This window comes from Montipora capricornis, chromosome 2, assembly GCF_036669925.1.
Source record: "Montipora capricornis isolate CH-2021 chromosome 2, ASM3666992v2, whole genome shotgun sequence".
Lineage (NCBI taxonomy): Eukaryota > Metazoa > Cnidaria > Anthozoa > Scleractinia > Acroporidae > Montipora > Montipora capricornis.
This window is the reverse complement of record NC_090884.1, coordinates 34636826-34654718: the sequence shown is the minus strand read 5'-3', so window position 1 is coordinate 34654718 and position 17893 is coordinate 34636826. Positions and strand designations below refer to the sequence as shown.

The 17893-nt window shown below is 38.6% G+C and overlaps 3 protein-coding genes across 4 annotated transcripts in view; 1 reads left to right on the top strand and 2 right to left on the bottom strand.

Moving 5' to 3' along the window:
• Positions 1-2715, top strand: LOC138019646 (uncharacterized). Of its 2 annotated transcripts, none has more exons than XM_068866505.1 (3): positions 1-300; positions 749-956; positions 1507-2715. In XM_068866505.1, the coding sequence occupies exons 2-3, from the start codon at positions 764-766 to the stop codon at positions 2460-2462; spliced, it is 1149 nt and encodes a 382-aa protein (XP_068722606.1). In that variant the 5' UTR covers positions 1-300; positions 749-763; the 3' UTR covers positions 2463-2715. The 2 variants fall into 2 exon arrangements, with proteins under 2 accessions (XP_068722606.1, XP_068722612.1); XM_068866511.1 differs by having other exon boundaries at positions 22-300; positions 749-851.
• A 13666-nt stretch (positions 2716-16381) lies between these two features.
• Positions 16382-17170, bottom strand: LOC138037209 (uncharacterized). Its single transcript, XM_068883185.1, has one exon. It carries the CDS (start codon positions 17168-17170, stop codon positions 16382-16384), a length of 789 nt encoding a protein of 262 aa, XP_068739286.1.
• A 451-nt stretch (positions 17171-17621) lies between these two features.
• The window catches only part of LOC138037208 (uncharacterized), a 586-nt gene continuing 314 nt past the window's right edge, over positions 17622-17893 (bottom strand). Inside the window, exon 2 of the mRNA XM_068883184.1 lies at positions 17622-17893. This exon is cut by the window's right edge and continues 12 nt beyond it. Coding sequence (XP_068739285.1) covers positions 17622-17893 — 272 coding nt within the window.

The following is a 17893-nucleotide window of genomic DNA, read 5'->3' as shown; positions in this document are numbered from 1 at the left end:
ACTGAGAGTCCGTGTCGAAAATCCTGTTTGAATGCAGTCTGAGAACCGGGTCGGAGAAATAAGCGAGAAATTCGAAGTGAACTGCGTTACTTTTCGTAAACCAGAGTAAACTGATTATCTGTTTCAGCTGTTTTGTCAGTAGCTGGTGTTTTCACAGCAATTTGTAAAGCAATGTTCGCAATGCGGGAAGCATGAATCAACTCGAAGCCCCGGCTCGTGGCAATTCATCTGTGTCGACGCTTAGATATGGAAGCTGGCGGTTTTGATGTGTTTTAAAGCTTTGCTTGCTCCTCTATTCAAGTAAGTATACTTCTCTTTCCAAGATAAAGCAGATGTAGTTTAGAAAATGGCTTTGATCTTTGAAATTCGTAGAGATTGTGTTCATGAAAGATTATGTAAATTTGCACTGTCTTGAAATATGAAGCGAACCGTAATTTGAGCTTGTTGTTTACATAAGTTTTCGTGATGTTTGTCTTCTCAAAGCGAAGATTCTGAACAGAATTTTATGTAAGTAAGGGGTTGTTTATGTTCTGGTCTTTTTTATTTTAATATCTCATTCGGTTTCCTTGATTTAGAGCATGATTCCATGTTGTCCTTCTAGCCGAACGTAAACAAACGAACTGAATACATTTTAATATGACTTACCGTCAGCTAACAACGGGCTGGAACTCGCTATCGCTTCAACTATTGACTCAAGTGCCATTTTCCCCGTGATTTTAACGTTGATGACCTTTTTTTTACCTGATAGCAAAATTATTAGTGGATGGCCGCTTTACAATTGGGAGCTCCTTTGGCTTTGAAAACAAGCAGCATTGGATGGCCAGTTGAACTGAACATTTACAAAATCAGAGGTGATGTTTACTTTGATGTCACCGTAACTTTAGAATATCTTGGTCTTCAAAAGCACGTAAAAAAACATGGCTTTAGTTCTATTGACAAGTTTCTTTGTGATAATGGTAAGTTTCCCTCACCTTGTGCATAAGTTATTGATATGGTTTGAAAATAAATTTCAAATGAATGGTTCTTTTAAACTAGAACATCATCTGTGAAGTTGTATTACAGTAGTTATTTTAACAGTATATTAACAGTAGTGGAGTTTTTATTACTTAACATATTTATGATTTAATATGTTGATGAAAATAATTTTGGTTTCCAAAAAATTATGCACCACAATATGATACACTCACATCTACTGTAGGTATTCAGTAGGTACTGTTGTCAATTACAAAGGTCTGCAGTGAGCCAATCAAAATGCAAAGCTAATTCCTGTATCTTGTGTGAAGTGCAGGGAATCATGTGTGAGTGAATTAGAATTGGTTTTAACATTTAACTTGTAAGCTTTTCAAGGCAAGCCATCTGCCTACTTGATAACTATTTTGAAACTAAGAGTAAATTTAAGGTGTATGGGTAAGCGATTAGTGGTGAGATAGAACTTGTGGATGTTACATTTTCTGGTTTTTATTCGTGCAGTCATCAACCACACTCTGATATAAATGTTCTTCCTAGGCATTCAAAACTGCTTTGTGCTCAACAAAAATCAACGCAATAGAGACTTTATTAGATATGCAGCATTTGTGATGTTAGCCGTCAGATACCAAGGTACAGATAACAGCGTTGAACCTGTGCGAAAGCATTTGTTAGGCCCAATTCTACTTCCACCTATTGGATTGATTAGCACTCAAGCACCCACTGTGGCTACTTCTCAAGGACCTTGTGTATCCAATCATGAGAGTGAACCAGCTACTCCTACACAAGAAGCACCTCCTGTCCTGTCAGGAAGTCTTGTGGAACGTGGTGATAAAGAGAAGCTCACAACAGAAAAAGTTACTTCCATTATTGAAAAGCTGGGTGGTAATGTTTATACAGGTGATGTTGAAAAAGCAGCAGATGCCTCATTTGTTGTTATCACATCCCAAAAAGAACTAAATAAGGCAACACACAAAGTGAATAAGACTCTCATCATGGCCTACCGCTTAGGTTGGCAAATTGTGTCCAAGAAAATGATTATTGAGGCACGAGACAGTAACATTACTCCATCGATTTCAAATCGTTTACTTGACCTAACAGCCATCAGAAATGCTCCTGATACAGATGTGGTCCACACCATGGTTTTTTCAAAATCAGCAATGATAAACAACCATCAAACTGTCAGGGGTCACAGGGAACTGAAAAAACAGTTAAGAAGGAATTCCAACCGACGCAAAAGAGTTGAGTGTAACTCCAAAGTTGCAAAAAAACATCCTCCGAAGAAACCATGTACAGCTTACGTTACATTTTCAAAGGAAATGTGGAAACATGTTGTGAAGGACAATCCCAGCTGCAGCATGCGTGAAGTCAACTCAAAGATATCAGAACTGTGGAACACAGTGAGTGAGGAAGAAAAACGGAGGTACCAAATCAAGGCGCAGGAGACATTTGCTCAAAGTGTAGACTCATGGAATTCAGATACTCGGGACATATAGATATTGTAAGAAGCAATGCAATGTAGTTTAAGGTGTTTTAATACAGTTTTTGTGAGACTCTAGAGGGCATACTACAATTTATTTTAGAACTGCCTGGTGTAAATAATTTGCTATTGTGGACAAAAACATTAGTTAGCAGCACTAGCCCTGAAAAGAAACAAAACAAGGTTTAGTACATTAAGGTTTAAGGTTCATCTAAGTTCTTTTCTTGTACAGTTTTAATATTGTCATTAAATTTATTTTATAGATATTACTCATGTTGTGCTAATTTTGAGCATCCACAACAATCAAATAATCCTCATGTGTTGTAGTTCAATTTTATTTTTGAATCAAATTTTATTTTCTTTTGTTTCAAACTCTATTATTATACTTTGCCATTCCCAAAAACAAAAGAAAATAAAATTTGAATAAGGATAAAACTGAAGTACATCACATAAAAAATTATACTGATAAAATTTAATGGTTGACTCCCATAATGAAACAATTCTCATGTAACACTGACCCATGATTGAATCATTATTCTCATATGAACAACTGACTCTCATATAATTGACTGACCCTGATAATTGAACTGTTCTCGTATGAATGATTGACCCTGATGATTGAACAGTTCTCGTATGATTGACTAACCATGATAAGTGAACAGTTGTCATAGGAATGATTGACCCTGATGATTGAACAGTTCTCATATGATTACCTGACAATGATAATTGAACAGTTCTCGTATGATTAACTGACCATGGTTATTCGAACAGTTCTCGTAGGAATGATTGACCCTGATAATTGAACAGTTCTCTGCCTCATATGAATGACTGACCCTGATGATTGAACAGTTCTCATATGATTGACTGACCCGGATAATTGAACGGTTCTCGTATGAGTGACTGACCCTGATAATTGAACAGTTCTCATAGGAATGACCTGACCATGATAATTGAACAGTTCTCATATGAGTGACTGACCCTGATAATTGAACAGTTCCCATATGAGTGACTGACCCTGATAATTGAGCAGTTCCCATAAGAATGATTGACCCTGATGATTGATTAATTCAGATCAGTTATCCTATGAGTGACTGACCCTATGACTGAACAGTTCTCATATTAATGGCTGACCCTCGTAAGTTCTTAGCAAAAAATGAGAACACCAAAATGTTTCAATTCTGCCATGGTTTATTTACAAGTCGTGATATAAAATACAAATTTAAGTGCTACTAGCTAGGGTCTTACTTACAAAGTTAAGGGTCACTAAACTTATTTTTTTACCTATGATATACTTAAAATGGAAATGCACTAGGTGACAAGTCGCTCATGGCTTTCCCACAAGTTGAAAGATATGAAATACAAATTCTCTCGGTTACTCTCAGTAAATTATTGTATACTCATTTAATACTAAATTGTTGAAAACATATTTATGAGAAGTCTTGAACAAAAACCAAACAGAACAGAATTTAAAAAGATCTTATATTTGACAATGTAGATACTTGACTAACAATTAAGTTACCATGTATAAAAATATATTTATTTACATAAGCAGTGCCTTACACTTATCCCTGTAATCTGGGCCCATAGAAAAAGGAGCCTCGAATATGAAAATGAAAACTTAATAGTAAAATGCTTTTTGTCTAAATAAACAGTAAGTAATGTAACAAAGTTAAAATGACAGTCCGCCACATCAGCACGTAATGGCTTGACATCCCAACCCTTCCCCATAATGCCATCTGACACATTGTACCCACCCACCAAAGAGAAAGGAATTTTAAAATTGTTCTCCTCTGAGAGGTTGAAGATCATCATGTCATGAAAAGGTTCAAAAGCACCAAGACTGATGGGCTGTGCTGGTCGAGTGGCATTTCTCATAATGCCACTCGACACAGCTTGGCGCATTTGAGCCCCCAAGGCATGACGACGCAACTCCCTCAGATACAGAACATTTCCAAAATTCCTTTCTTGTGATAAAAAAACCTGAGTTTGACCACGAAATACATACTTACTAACTTCACTGGACACACTTGACAAACAAAACTCAGAACTCTTACAGGGACAAACAAATGAACAGTCGACAGTCACTTGAAAATTACACAAAACAGAAACAACCTTCCCCCCATCACACAGACAACGAATACCTCAAACCTGAACACTACTCCCAAGACTAGACTTAAAAATACGACTAATAATAAAAGGTGAACTACACGAGTCAACAAAGCAAAGTGAGCCAACTTTAAGAACAGAACCACAACTTAAACCATACATTGTAAAATCAAAATCACTGTTTAGAGTTGTCTCTCTGTCTGTGCTTGGTTGTGGTTGTAGGTCTGTAATCTGTGGTGCTTGTAGGTCTCTGCTTGGTGGTGCTTCTTGTGTGTCTGTGGCTGTTTGTGTGTTCTCCTTGAAGTCAGTGTCCTTTTTTCGATATTGTCAGTTCCTCGGGGCCCTCAAAGATCTTTTCACCATCAGGTAGGATGATCAGGATCTGGCCTCTGATTGGGTCCACCTCTTCCACAGTCGTTTCCTGATCCCCAATCCATAATTTATCTCCTCTGATGGTCTTGGAGATTTGTGGATTCTAAAATAGACCATTTTTAAAGGAATGATTAGCTTTAATTACAACCTCTTTCCCATCCTGATCAACACCACATAAGTAACCAAAAAAAAAAAACTAGTAAGCAACATAAGAGTGGAGAGGCCAAAAGAAGACTGGGACCTAGTTGAAACGAACACAAAATCTAAAACTTTGCCACAAGGATAATATCCCCTGTTACGTGTTTATTTGTCCTTAGAAATAGCTAGATTATAGATTGGCAGATGAGACTCGGCTTAAATAAGGGCAATCAATATTTGCTTTCTTCTTTTTCAATCAAACGTCTGCCTGGGTGGAACTTAAGGTTACGTCAGTTACATGTAAGATCGATCATAAACATCTACAAATAAGTTGCGCCCGTAATCGATTCGTGATCAAAATCGTGATTAAAAATAAACAGCAAGAAAATCTTACCTTTGTCGAGGAAAGGTTTCTGCGCTTTCTTTTGCCATCCGGCAACGTTCGATCCCTGATCTCACGTGGATCACATATGCTGCGATTCCACTCCGCATTCCAGCCGTCAAACGAAATGATCACTTCATCGTTGCTTATTTCAACAACAGTGCAAGCGCACCAAACTCCGTCTTCATCGAGTGCTTCGGCTTTGAAGCCCACTGTTTGTGGAAGCGCCATTGCGTTTGTCAACCGTGTGTTTAGTTCGCACGATCACAAACAGGTTTTCGTTCAGGAAAGCCGTTCAACTTGTTTGATCACGCTGCATTCCGTCGCTAGGATACTAAGTAGTGTCCAGTGTCCCTCGGCAATTTTAGTGCCTCATTGCGCATGTGTCGATGAAAACCTGAATTCTTAATGAATTACACACTTTGTCCGTGTTGAAGTCGTAATGTTGGGTGTATCGTAACACATTTCTTGGTCTTTCCAAAGCATAAATTTATTTTGGACAAGCTGCTAGTAAATATCTGTTTTTGGCTGTTACTAATACCCTAGTACAAACCCACTGGTACATGTAATTTGACGTTGAGACTAGTATTTCATTGAAGTGCATTCTTTGTGCTTTGCTGTGTTAAAATTTCTTCTGCGGCCTGACAAAAGTGTCCTGTCGAGAGACAGAAACAATTTTTGCACTGTGACCATTCTTGAAATTAACACGGGACTTACTTTCTCCTGAGCATGGCCTCATCAAGAATCGAAGCTCTACCAAGGAAAATACTTTTTTCACTATTCTGAACGCCCAAAGATTACCGTACTATGATAAGCTTGCTGGAGAGTGATAACCTTCAACTTAAGTTTTGGAAAGGTTAAAGTAGGTGATGAAGTATTGTTTGTTATGTAAGTCTATGCTGATCGGTATGGCGATTTCCAAACGGAAGTTACACTCGTTGTAAACTGCTTCTTTCCACCAGCTATCACCTTAAAAAAAATGTATATAATACTGATATTGATTCCGATTTAGCTACCATTTAAGACTGCAGAAACATTTCTGTGTCTTTGTTAGATTTGTTGCGTGATGTGACGTTGACCACACCATTGACAAAAACAAGTTAATTTTTCAACAGTGTTGAAGTCGATTAAAACAAATATGTTACCTTCAAAGTTCAGTAAGCATGTCCAGTAAGGAAACCGAAGAGACCTGTAATAATCAGTTATTGAATTCAATTCCATGGAGATTGCTAATCGCTCAAACGTTAAGGAAACTGTGACAAATTCCATGATATTACTCCAGGGATTCTAATTTGATAATTGCCATTTTTTCGTACCAAGCAAACGATAAGTTGATTTAACATCTTGCTAAAACTTCATCGGATGTTTCATCATGTACAAGCTCATCGCTTAAATCGCTCATCCGCGATACTCATTTCGCGATACTCATTTCACAAGTTGTTTACAACATTTACAACATGTTCTATGTGCCCCTACAACCTCTCGCCGATGCAACACTGTCACTCACGTTGCAAACATTATGTATACTAGGGGACCAGCCTACCCATTGCTTCCATATCTCATGAAGAAATTCTCAAATGGTGGCAGCAAAGATTCCTTAACAGAGGATTTTATTAACACTCTGATTTTTTTCTGGAACTCTACATACTGAACCAACAAGAATTACCAATCATTCGTCTACACTGATTGATAATATATTCTTTAATTCTATCGAATATCAAACAGTCAGTGGGAACGTTTTATATGATATAACAGACCATTTGCCTAATTTTCTCATCATGCCTTTTCAAAACATAAAGAGAAAAGCTTTAGACGAGATTATTCTAATTTATAATGAAGAAGCTTTTTTGAATGAATTTGGATCCATTGACTGGTCAAATTTACTTCATGGACCATCAGATACTACTGAAATGTTTGATAACTTTTATACAAAAGTAAGCAATATCATTAATATTCATTTACCCTTTAAGCCACTCACGCCATAGGAATCCAAATTCCAAACAAAGGCCTGGGTTACTCTGGGATTAAACGTATCTATTGCTGATAAAAATAGGTTGTACAGGCACTATCTGAAAACACATGCATGTTACAGCCATACCAAATGTAAGTGTTTGTTACGAGTTCGATCTTTTGAGGATGGGTAGCTTGCAAACTAAACTGAACGCAGGGTTGTCGGAACAGCAACAACAAGATTTATTCCAAAATGAACGTAGTTTCCACGAAGTGAAACTCTAAACAGCACACAACTTTAATAAACACTGCTTCTGTCACACTTGACTAAACATGGCTAATGCCAACTCTCTTCGCTTCTGCAAAACTAGTAAAAAATCATACCTCAGACTCGCTTACTTCTATACTTGCACAATGAGATTCTAGAACTTTCTAAAACAGTAAGCAATCTAATTATAGAAAGATTACAAAACACCCGTTTAGAAACTCTTACACATGAACCTTAAAATAAACAAACTACGAACTCTCGGGAAGCTTCTAGAAAGTAACGCCAGTCACGCAATGCTATTTTTCGTAACATAACCCCCTTTCAGATGAAATTTCCTGAATTTATCCTAAACAAGAAAAATTGCCAAATAAGGGGTAGTTCAATGCCAATAAACTTATTCCTCAGCACGACTCAAGTAATCTGCTCCAACGTTCTCTGACCCCTTAATGGCTTCAACTGGAAGGGCAATACCTTTTTCTCACATGGTAGTTGTCACACTAAAGGCACAATGATCCTTGCAAAGTTGTATGATTATATTACTGAAGGAGCTATTATTCGCTGTCGTGCAACTTGGTACGAACTAGGAGAAAAAAACAATAAATATTTCTTAAATTGAGAAAAATCAAACAAGAAAAAGAGCATTGTCCGTAAAATATTCACCATATGTTCACAACTTCCGGAGTGCTGTAGGTCTCTTGTAGAAAACATATAGCGGCCTGAGATTTATAAAGCCAATTAAACACGGCCTTTCGCTTCTCAAAAGAACGAATCCCTCGGACATTTAAGGATATAAGCTTGAAGTTAATATTTTTATCATATTGCGAGGAAGAAAGGAGTATAAACCAGTGGGAAAAGTTGCATAGTGAACTACGTATAAAGTGAAATAACCATTCATTCAACAAAGTATGAAAAGGTCGAAAAATGTAAGAAAACATACAATCAGTGGCAAAAGTCTTGGGACACTCACCATTTGAAGTTGGTTTTCTTACTGAGTTTCAAAAATTGCCCCCTCCCCCCCAGAACAATGTTGCCAATAGTGAACATATATTTCTTTGTCTATTTCAACATTGATTGGGGGGAGGGGGGAGTTTTATTTTGAAGTTTTCAGTTGACGTCTGAGAGGTTTTCAGGCCCATTCTGACACTAGCGTCCCAACTACTTTTGCCACTGATTGTCTGTTTCTACTAACAAGGGTCAGTAAAGTGAGAGCTACTGTGTGTAATGCATGGGCACTTCTTTTGGCTGTGTACTTGTTCGTAAAGTTTCTCAATGGTAGAAAACCATGTGTAACGTAAGTTAAACATTTTTTGTAATGTACAAAGGGATTGTTCTTTCTTTTCGCAAACGTGCTTGAGGGGGATAATTTACGTGGCGTGGAGTTGTCAAGAAAATTCATGAATCACAAGCTCTAATGTAATGCACGTACCTTAGAGTTTAAATTTGTTACGAAATTAGACAGCAAACGTTATATTTCTTAAACAATCACTTTGTCAAAAATGGTTTTCAGAAAAACAATCAGTGTTGAGCAGAAGGCTTTAGCAGTGTGTTTGAGAAGAGAATGTAGCTTGTCTTATGAACAGATAGCCGCGAAGTGCGGAATATCCAAAAGTTCTGCACAACGCATAGTTAGATGTGCTCCGTTGGCGAGAAAACGAAGTGTACTTTCAAAGATGGGAAGGCCCAAGAAATTACAAGAAAGACATAAACGTCTGCTTATTCGTACTTTGAAGAAAATAAGGGCTACTAATGTCAACTTTACCTTGAAAGAGTTGGTTAAAGAGAGTGGACTGAATATGACAATGGCAAGTAAGAGCACATTTTACCGATTTCTTCGTGAGCGCGGCTATCATTTTCTTCAGGCCAGACAAAAAGGGCTAGTGACTGCTGAGGAACGTAAGAAACGTATAAAATACGCCAGGGAAATGAAACGCCATTTGTTAGAGTATCCTAACTTTTGGAAAGAAGATATCGCATTTTACTTGGACGCAGTTTCTTTCATTCACAAAGGAAATCCCATGAGTGATGCAAGCTCACCAAAGGCAAGAGTTTGGCGAAAGAAAGGTGAGGGACTTCAGGTTACTGCAAAAGGGTCTAAAAGTCTTCCAGGAGGACGGAGACTTCATATACTGGTGGCAATTGCATATGGAAAAGGCGTTATTTTGAAGGAAATCTACGAGAAAATGAATGCTGTTTTTTTTTCTCAGTTTATAAAAGACAATTTTAATTCGTGCTTTACTCAAGCAGGACCAAAAAGAAATGGAAGACGTTTATTTTTAATGGATAACGATCCCTCGCAAAACAGCAAAGCTTCAGTTAGAGCTGTGGAACAGATAGAAGCTGAACACCATAAAATTCCGCCTCGTTCACCAGATCTCAATCCTATTGAAAATATTTTTCATGTTGTTAAAAAGAGTTTAGCTGAGGAAGCAGTATCGTGCCAAATAAGAAAAGAAACATTTGAAGATTTCAAAAACAGAGTACTTGATATGTTTGCTAAAATCGAGGTCAAGTTGATTGACAAAACTGTAGAGAGCATGCCAAAACGTATTGAAGCTGTATTGGGTTCCAAGGGGTACAGAACAAAGTACTAGAGTGACTATTTCAATATTGTAAACTGTAGCAATGAACGGAAATGTCAACAATAATAAAATATGTGTACACGAAAGCTAAAGGGAATTTTTTCCTTCACTGAAATTGGTTAATAAGATAACATGTAACAGCTGGTTTACATTTCATTAGACAGCAACAGTTCTCGCCAAAATAACGCACAGTGTCACGAGCTGTTATTGCTCGTATTTCCTAAACGGTTCACATTATACTTATGCCATGCAAGGCATCTAATTATCAATCAATATTTTCTCCAAATTATGTTTCAAGTTCACATGTTTTGCATTTGAAGGTGAATTTTCAACAGTACTCACTCCCGTTCTAAAGAAATAATATAAAGCATTATTTACTTTACCCTAAAGGTTGCCGAGTACTGTTGAAAAACCACTTTGAAGTTGCCACTTTTAAGAAAAGGTATAAAAAAACAATAAAATGTTACATTGAGATTACATATTTACTTTCGTGGTTCCAATACATCGGATAAGTTTAAGTAGACAAGCCATTTTCAACCGAGTACTGTGGCTTCTCTTACCGAGTAGTGTGACTTTGACGTCATGACCTCAACCGTCTCTTGTAAACAAAGGGAGATCGCACAAAGATGAACACCAATTACTTGCTTGTCAAAATAAATCTGGCAAAGCAGCTTGCACAAGGAACTAAATTCTCTTGCTCACTCTGAGGTATCTGTCGCCAGAAATGGAACAGACGCCAGCGAACTTCCATCATCTGTGTGTTCGTGCGATCAATGATTGCCCCTTTAACAAGCGCAAGTGGAGCATCGGCAGTTGCAAAGAAAGGAGTATCTTTGCTTAATTCGATGTCCTGTTTACAAAATGTTTTAGGGGCAGGAAGATGCACGATGTCGCCCTCGAGTGCTTGAAGGAAGTCTCCCCAAGCTATTATTGCTGGATTCCAACGAAAATCGTTGAGAAAAATTATCTCTGCATCCTGGGCCCCCATCCATGCAAACGAACCTGTTGCAGGATTGCAGGAAGCATGGAAAATCTTCTTTAATGGAGATAAAATGAATGTTTTACCCGTGTTTGCTGGTCCGTAAATGTAAACATTATGGTATTTTCCCCGACCTTCTTTTAGAGCAGTGTAAATTGCATTACAAAAGGCATTCACTACGATACCATGGGCACCTAACAGCCTCTCAGCAGCAACAATCCATTTCCCTCGCAACCCTCGCTACATTGCTGCTGCTGACATTCCTCCAATATTTCGATACGCGTTTTCTTAGAACGCGCAAACTTCTCCTCTGCTTGAGAGAATTCTAGGGCGAGTGACAAGGCCTCATCTACTACCCTGTTTCCTCTATTAGCAATGAACTCAGCTAACTCAGTCTTCCCTTCGCGTTGTTGTTCAACGGCTAGACATACAAGCTCTAATCGAGATTTGATCTTTTTTTGTTGAATTAACTGAGTAACGTCATAAACTGCGAGACGTTTTTGAGGTGATTTTTTGTTCTTCTTTCCTCTTTCAGAGAGCTTCCGTTTGCTCTTCTTACACGCTATTGCTCTCTCCGTTCTGGGAACTTCCTGCAAATCTGGATGGTTTGAGGAATGCAACGCCTCACTATCTTCTTTGGTAAGGTAGCGATATGCTGTATAGTAGGTGTTGTGGATATCACTGAAATGAACCTTTATTCCGTACCTTTCGTCTAAGAACTTCCTTACTTAAAGCCAACGTTTGCGTTTACTTAGTTTCACCGCCATGTGATAATGGTAGGAGTTGTTGATTTCGTTGGATACAGAATTATCGGTATCAGCATGTGCCTCTAAAGATACAACCCAATGCAAAACCCTCACTCCACAGTTTTCCCAACCTTCCAAAACAGCTTCAGAAAAGCTGGATCTCGAGGGGAAACGACTTGTGTCAGCCCGACTGTATGTCATGAGATATATTAATCGTTGATCTTCGCTCTGCAAAGACGTGTTTACAGAGACAGATGCCATGACTGTTTAAAATAATTACAAGTGTTGACTCGCATAGTATACCATTCAACTATTTTAATACTATAAATATGAACAATTTCCTCGACTTTTAAGACGAACACACGGCAATTGTAATGCCAAAGTCTTTACAACATCCAAGAGAACAAATATTCGCCATTATTTCAAAAGATGTGCGATATTAAGTAATAACCCGTACCCCTCCCCCGACGGTATTATTGTTATATGAGCACAGCCCCCCACTTATTGACTATTGCTCCGCAAGGTCACAATGTTACTATATAGACCATAATATCCCTATATTTCTCTAAATGAGTTCATTTCAAAGCATTATGTAAGCTGATGATATGAATGACCTTTTGGTGCTTATAGACAATCAGTGGCAAATGTCTTGGAACGCTCACCATTTGAAGTTTCAAAAATTGCCCCCTCCCCCCCAGAACAATGTTGCCAATAGTGAACATCCATTTCTTTGTCTATTTCAACATTGATTGGGGGGAGGGTGGAGTTTTATTTTGAAGTTTTCAGTTGACGTCTGAGAGGTTTTCAGGCCCATTCTGACACTAGCGTCCCAACTACTTTTGCCACTGATTGTAGATGTAAAGGCCGAAGAAAGAAAACAAAAAAAAAAACAAAGAAAAGCAAATTCAACTTTCTTTTTACGTTGGGATGTTTTCCATTTCTGAAATTCTGTACTTCGAAAATGCGTCCCCGAGTTCCGACGTCCTATATCACCGTCCCACTTTTCAACACAACCCATGGCGGCTGCAATGTGTTTACATCCACCATCTCGACCTCCCTTGCACTGGCATCTGTCATGAAGCACACTACCTCTGTTTGCGCCTCGACCCTCAAGAATGAATAACAGAATATAGTGATCTTTTCCTTCATCCATTTTGATTTTCATGAAGGGCTATGGCAAGCCTATATGGAGCTCTACTGTGCAGTGTATTAAACTATGCATTCAATATTCAACTTCTATTCAACATTTAACGTGTTATTCAATATTCAACTTTCCATTTAACATTCAATTATTCATTTTATATTAAATTCTCTCCATTGAAACAGTGTTTAAAACATGTTTCAAACACAAGTGTCACATTTCATTGCGTTTCAAACAGAAGAATTAACATGTGCATAATTATATTATTAGTCGGTTCTTCTGCATGAATTGCCTTAGCAGTCTTTATAAGTTTTGTCAAGTATAAGGGAATTCCACTTTTTTGTCAAAACGTTTCTGAAGCTAAATAAAGTTAAGATCTTTGGAATGGAAGTGAATGAAAGTACCCATTCAAAAACATTGAATCGATAAAACTTGTACAATTCTGAATGAGAGAATGGAGATGAAGATCTCCCCTGCACAAATGACACAATGTTGCAAAATTTTTCAGCCACAAGTTTGTGCGTCACGAAATACTCTTTAACAATGTTGTAAGTACTCCTTTTCTTTGGCCATCTCAGTTTGATGAGAAATAAACACACAAACAGCAGTGAGAAACGTCAGATATAAATGCGTCTGCTCGAGTTTGCCACTAAGAAGAGCCATTTCATATTTGATGGTGACTACTATGATCAAGTTCGATCCCTTATCCCCAACATAATTGTAATTTTGCCAGTTACTCTTTCCCTAAAACGCTGTAATTCCTAACAACGCTTGTTTTGGTTCCTGTGAAATACAGTAATATCTACAGTTCTTTCCTTTGACTGTTCAACCGAAGCTAATATTTATAATATGTTTACAAAGTAAATACTGTGTATTACCCAATAATGTTCCTTTGATTACCGTTTATTTTTTAAACTTGAATTTACAACTGCAAAATCATTCAGCTTTGGTATAAACTTGTGTTGCTTATCACGATCTACTCTTCGTCACTAAAGAAAACCTAGACCGTCTCGCTGGACCTCGCTTTTTTCTACTGCCTGCAGTTGGTTTTTCTCTCGAATTTTTCGCTCAAGGTTAATTTATCTCTTGCTCAAAAAGCTGAAGCCGGCCCAATAAACAAGACCACATTGTTTTGCAAACATGCTCGCCTGGCAAGAACTCGGGGTATTTTAGCAATAAAGGCAGAATGCAAGCAGTCTATTGTTTCTCTTACTCTTTGCCTCTTCTGCAGAAGGTCTTTTTGTTCGTCACTCATTACCCACAAAGTTGGGTGGCCATAGGAATGTCGACTGCTCTTGATGATTTCAGATTTTTCGACATCAAAATCATTAAAATTAAAAACTTCGAGAAAGTTCAGAATCAGCAAACCTATGCTTCACTGTATATAAACTTTATCCTACGTTCCTAGGAAAACATGAGAAATCCTCCTCGGCTTAATAGGGAGCTTATAAGATCTATGACCACGAAGTCAACAAAAACGCCACAAAACAATAATATCATTGGTTAAAAGAACATAAATAACCGTGCCGCACGTGTGGCATGGATTGATGACAAAGCACAATTTTCTAAATGTATTGGAAAAAAAGCTGGTAAAACTACCATTTTTCTCCGCAACTCACAAAATTACGTATCTCGCAGGATATCTGTTAAGTACGCGTGGCAAATATTGAGCGAGCTATGACCATATTTGGACATTGTCACATGTGTTGAATAAGAACAAAGGTTATCCGTAGTTTGAGTAGCCAATCAGCACGCGGGTTCAAAGCTATCCACTGTTTTAGTATATGTACTAATAAACTTTATTCAAGTGTCATGTAAATTTAGCATGGTGTTGCTAATTGGGAACACCAGAACATAAATAAAAACAAATAATAAAATATAAAAATATACACTTAGATGTATGTGAATTAAAAACTTATATACTTATTCTATAATAATAGGAATATAAACATTCCCTATGACTTAAAGAAGCCTTTTTGAGAACTTAGAGAGGCCGCAAATGCCCACAAAAGGAAAGGAGAAAATAAAATTGACATACCTTTGGTTTTAGGTTTCCTTGACTTCACAACAACAGCATCATAACGTCCCCAGCCAAATTTAACACGAACTTTTTGACCAATGTCTAATGGCCAGTCTGGATTGATGTCCTTTCTCCTTATTTCTTGCTCAACTCCTTGCCATTTGTCCTTCGTGTGCCATTCGGTAAGAACTTTGTCCTTCACCATTGGTGCTTACCAGTAGGCAGTTTGGCTAATCGATAATTATACGCGACAGAGACATTGGAATAGTGGAAAAAAGTCTTTCCGAGGAACTATTGTTTAAAGCCCAAGTTTGCGTGTCAGAATTTTTGCACTGCAAAATTGTTTCCATTTAAAAGACCATTTTCGTGATTGAGATCAGAGAACAAGAAAGTGAAATCCGGTCTTGTACAGATGTAAACCATAGTTATGTATGGCTCACAGACAAACTGATTGGCAAACAAGCATGAACAAACAAAAAACATTAAGCTGTACAACTTCAGTAAACATCAGTAAACATGAAGGCCGTCACAATTACTTTTAAAATCGGTCTTAGTTTTAAAAGCAGTAGTATTGAGATGATCATAGCACACAAGGGAAACGTTCACCCTGGGACATTCCCTTTTACCGTGATTTTAACTAAATTAATGATGGTGGCAAGAGCGTCTTGTAGCACGCAAGAGAAACGTTCACGGCGTTTCTAAAACGAGGGTAAGGGTAAGACCAGGGGTCAGGGTAAGGGTAAGGATACGAATACAGAAAGTATCCTAAAAATGCATAAAAGCTAACCTTAAACTTTTGTTTAGGCCTAATTAGGCCAATTTAGTTACAGGACGTTTCTTTACTCCAAACTTAGTCTTAACTTCGGCTGATCGTACAACATTGTCATGTCCAGGAAAAACTTTCACGATTCTACCAAGAGGCCAGTTACCCCTTGGAACTGCGTAATCAGAAACTAGTACCAAATCTCCATTAGCGGTGGGTTGTAGCCATTTCTTACGTGTAATCAGACCAGGTAGGTACTTTCGTAGCCACCGCTTCCAAATGTGGGTCGCAACTAATTGTGCTTGACGCCAACGTTTGTGACTTGACATGTCCTTGTCGATGAAGACACCGGGTGGTAGGTTGAGAGTTCCTCTTCCGATGATGAAGTGATTCGGGGTTAGGGCTTCAAGATCATCCACATCTGAGCTTACTTCGGTCAGAGGACGACTATTCACAAGCCATTCCACTTCAGCAAACGTGGTTAACAACACTTAGTCAGTAAGGACTTGATTACGTAGGACAACATCTAGCACTTTCTTGCACGATCTCACAAAGGGCTCCCACACACCCCCCATATGTGGCGCGGCTGGAGGGTTGAACACCCACTCAATTCCTTCTTGATTCAACACCCCTCCGTTCATATCTTGGTTCCAATCATAGATACACTCGCGTAACTCACAGTACGCTCGAAAAAAATTTGTTCCATTGTCAGAGTAAATGACAGTTGGTTTACCTCCTCTAGCAATAAACTGTCTAAGACACATGAGGAAGGAATCGGTAGATAACGAAAAGGCAACTTCCAAATGAACTGCTCTAGTCACCAGGCAAGTAAAGAGACAGCCACATCTCTTCTCCTCTTTCCTTAGATACTTCACCCTAAGCGGTCCAAAGAAATCCACGCCAACTTTAGAGAATGGTGGTGCAATCTGTAGACGATCATAAGGGAGCCTCTCCATCATGGGCGGGACGGGTTTTGCTCTCCGCCTCCAGCAGTAAGAACACTGATGAAGAATCTTTCGTACTGTTGCTTGGCAGCGCAGGATCCAATACTGTTGTCTCAACTCATTTCTGACATGGTCCACTCCTTCATGTTTCAGGATGATAAGACGGGTGAACTCACGATCAGGTGATGGCACTATCGGCTGACGACTGCAAAATGGAATGTCAGCAAACAATTCCATGTTCATCAAGAAAGGGTGATAGTGATACCAATTTGCTCTTGCTTGAAACATGTTGTTTCGACCTGAGAGCTGCAACTTCTTGAGGAAATGATTCCGCATGGGTACTGTGGACCCAAAACTTTCGAGCCTGCTCTATGTCTTCAACCAGTAACGTACCAATACGACGTTCTGATTTCAGGTGTCTACACTTGTAGATAAACCGGGCAAGGTACGCAGTTACTCTGAGAAGCTTTGTCAGGGATGAGTACTCAGTCTGGTTCTTCGTATCTTTCACTTCACCAATGCAGGTCACAGTTGTCTCTTGGGTTTGTGGGTCGTCAACGTATTGCTTGGGAGGTTAAAGAGTTGAATTTCCCTTTGGCCATTTCTCTTCAGGAAGGAGCAAGAATGCAGGACCATTTAGCCAACGACTGCCAGATGTAATCGAAGTTACTGGTAGTCCTCTGCTACCATTATCAGCTGGGTTTAACAGTCCTGGACAGTGATTCCATTGACAGGGGTTAGTTGAATCCAGGATCTCACCAATTCGGTTAGTGATAAAGGCTGTGTGTCACTTTGACACTCCGCGTATCCACTGGAACACAGTACTGCTGTCTGCCCAGAAATAGGTAGAGTCCTTGATGACTACCAAAGATAATCTCATACTCAAAACAGCAGTTTGCAATTCTAGTTTTGGTATGCTTAAGGGTTTCTTGGGTGCTACCCGAGTCTTGGCCATAACAAATGCACATTTCACTGCTACACTGGCATAGCAGAATCTCAAATAAGGCACTGAGCAGAATGCCTGTTCGCTCGCATCCCCAAAGACATGAAGCTCAATAG

Excerpts from the sequence above, each read along its gene's own strand:
- LOC138019646 (XM_068866505.1), top strand. The coding sequence starts at position 764 with ATGGCCGCTTTACAATTGGGAGCTCCTTTGGCTTTGAAAACAAGCAGC. Across the intron at positions 957-1,506 it reads CAAGTTTCTTTGTGATAATG|GCATTCAAAACTGCTTTGTG; the intron begins GTAAGTTTCCCT and ends TGTTCTTCCTAG.
- LOC138037209 (XM_068883185.1), bottom strand. The coding sequence starts at position 17,170 with ATGCGGAATCATTTCCTCAAGAAGTTGCAGCTCTCAGGTCGAAACAAC.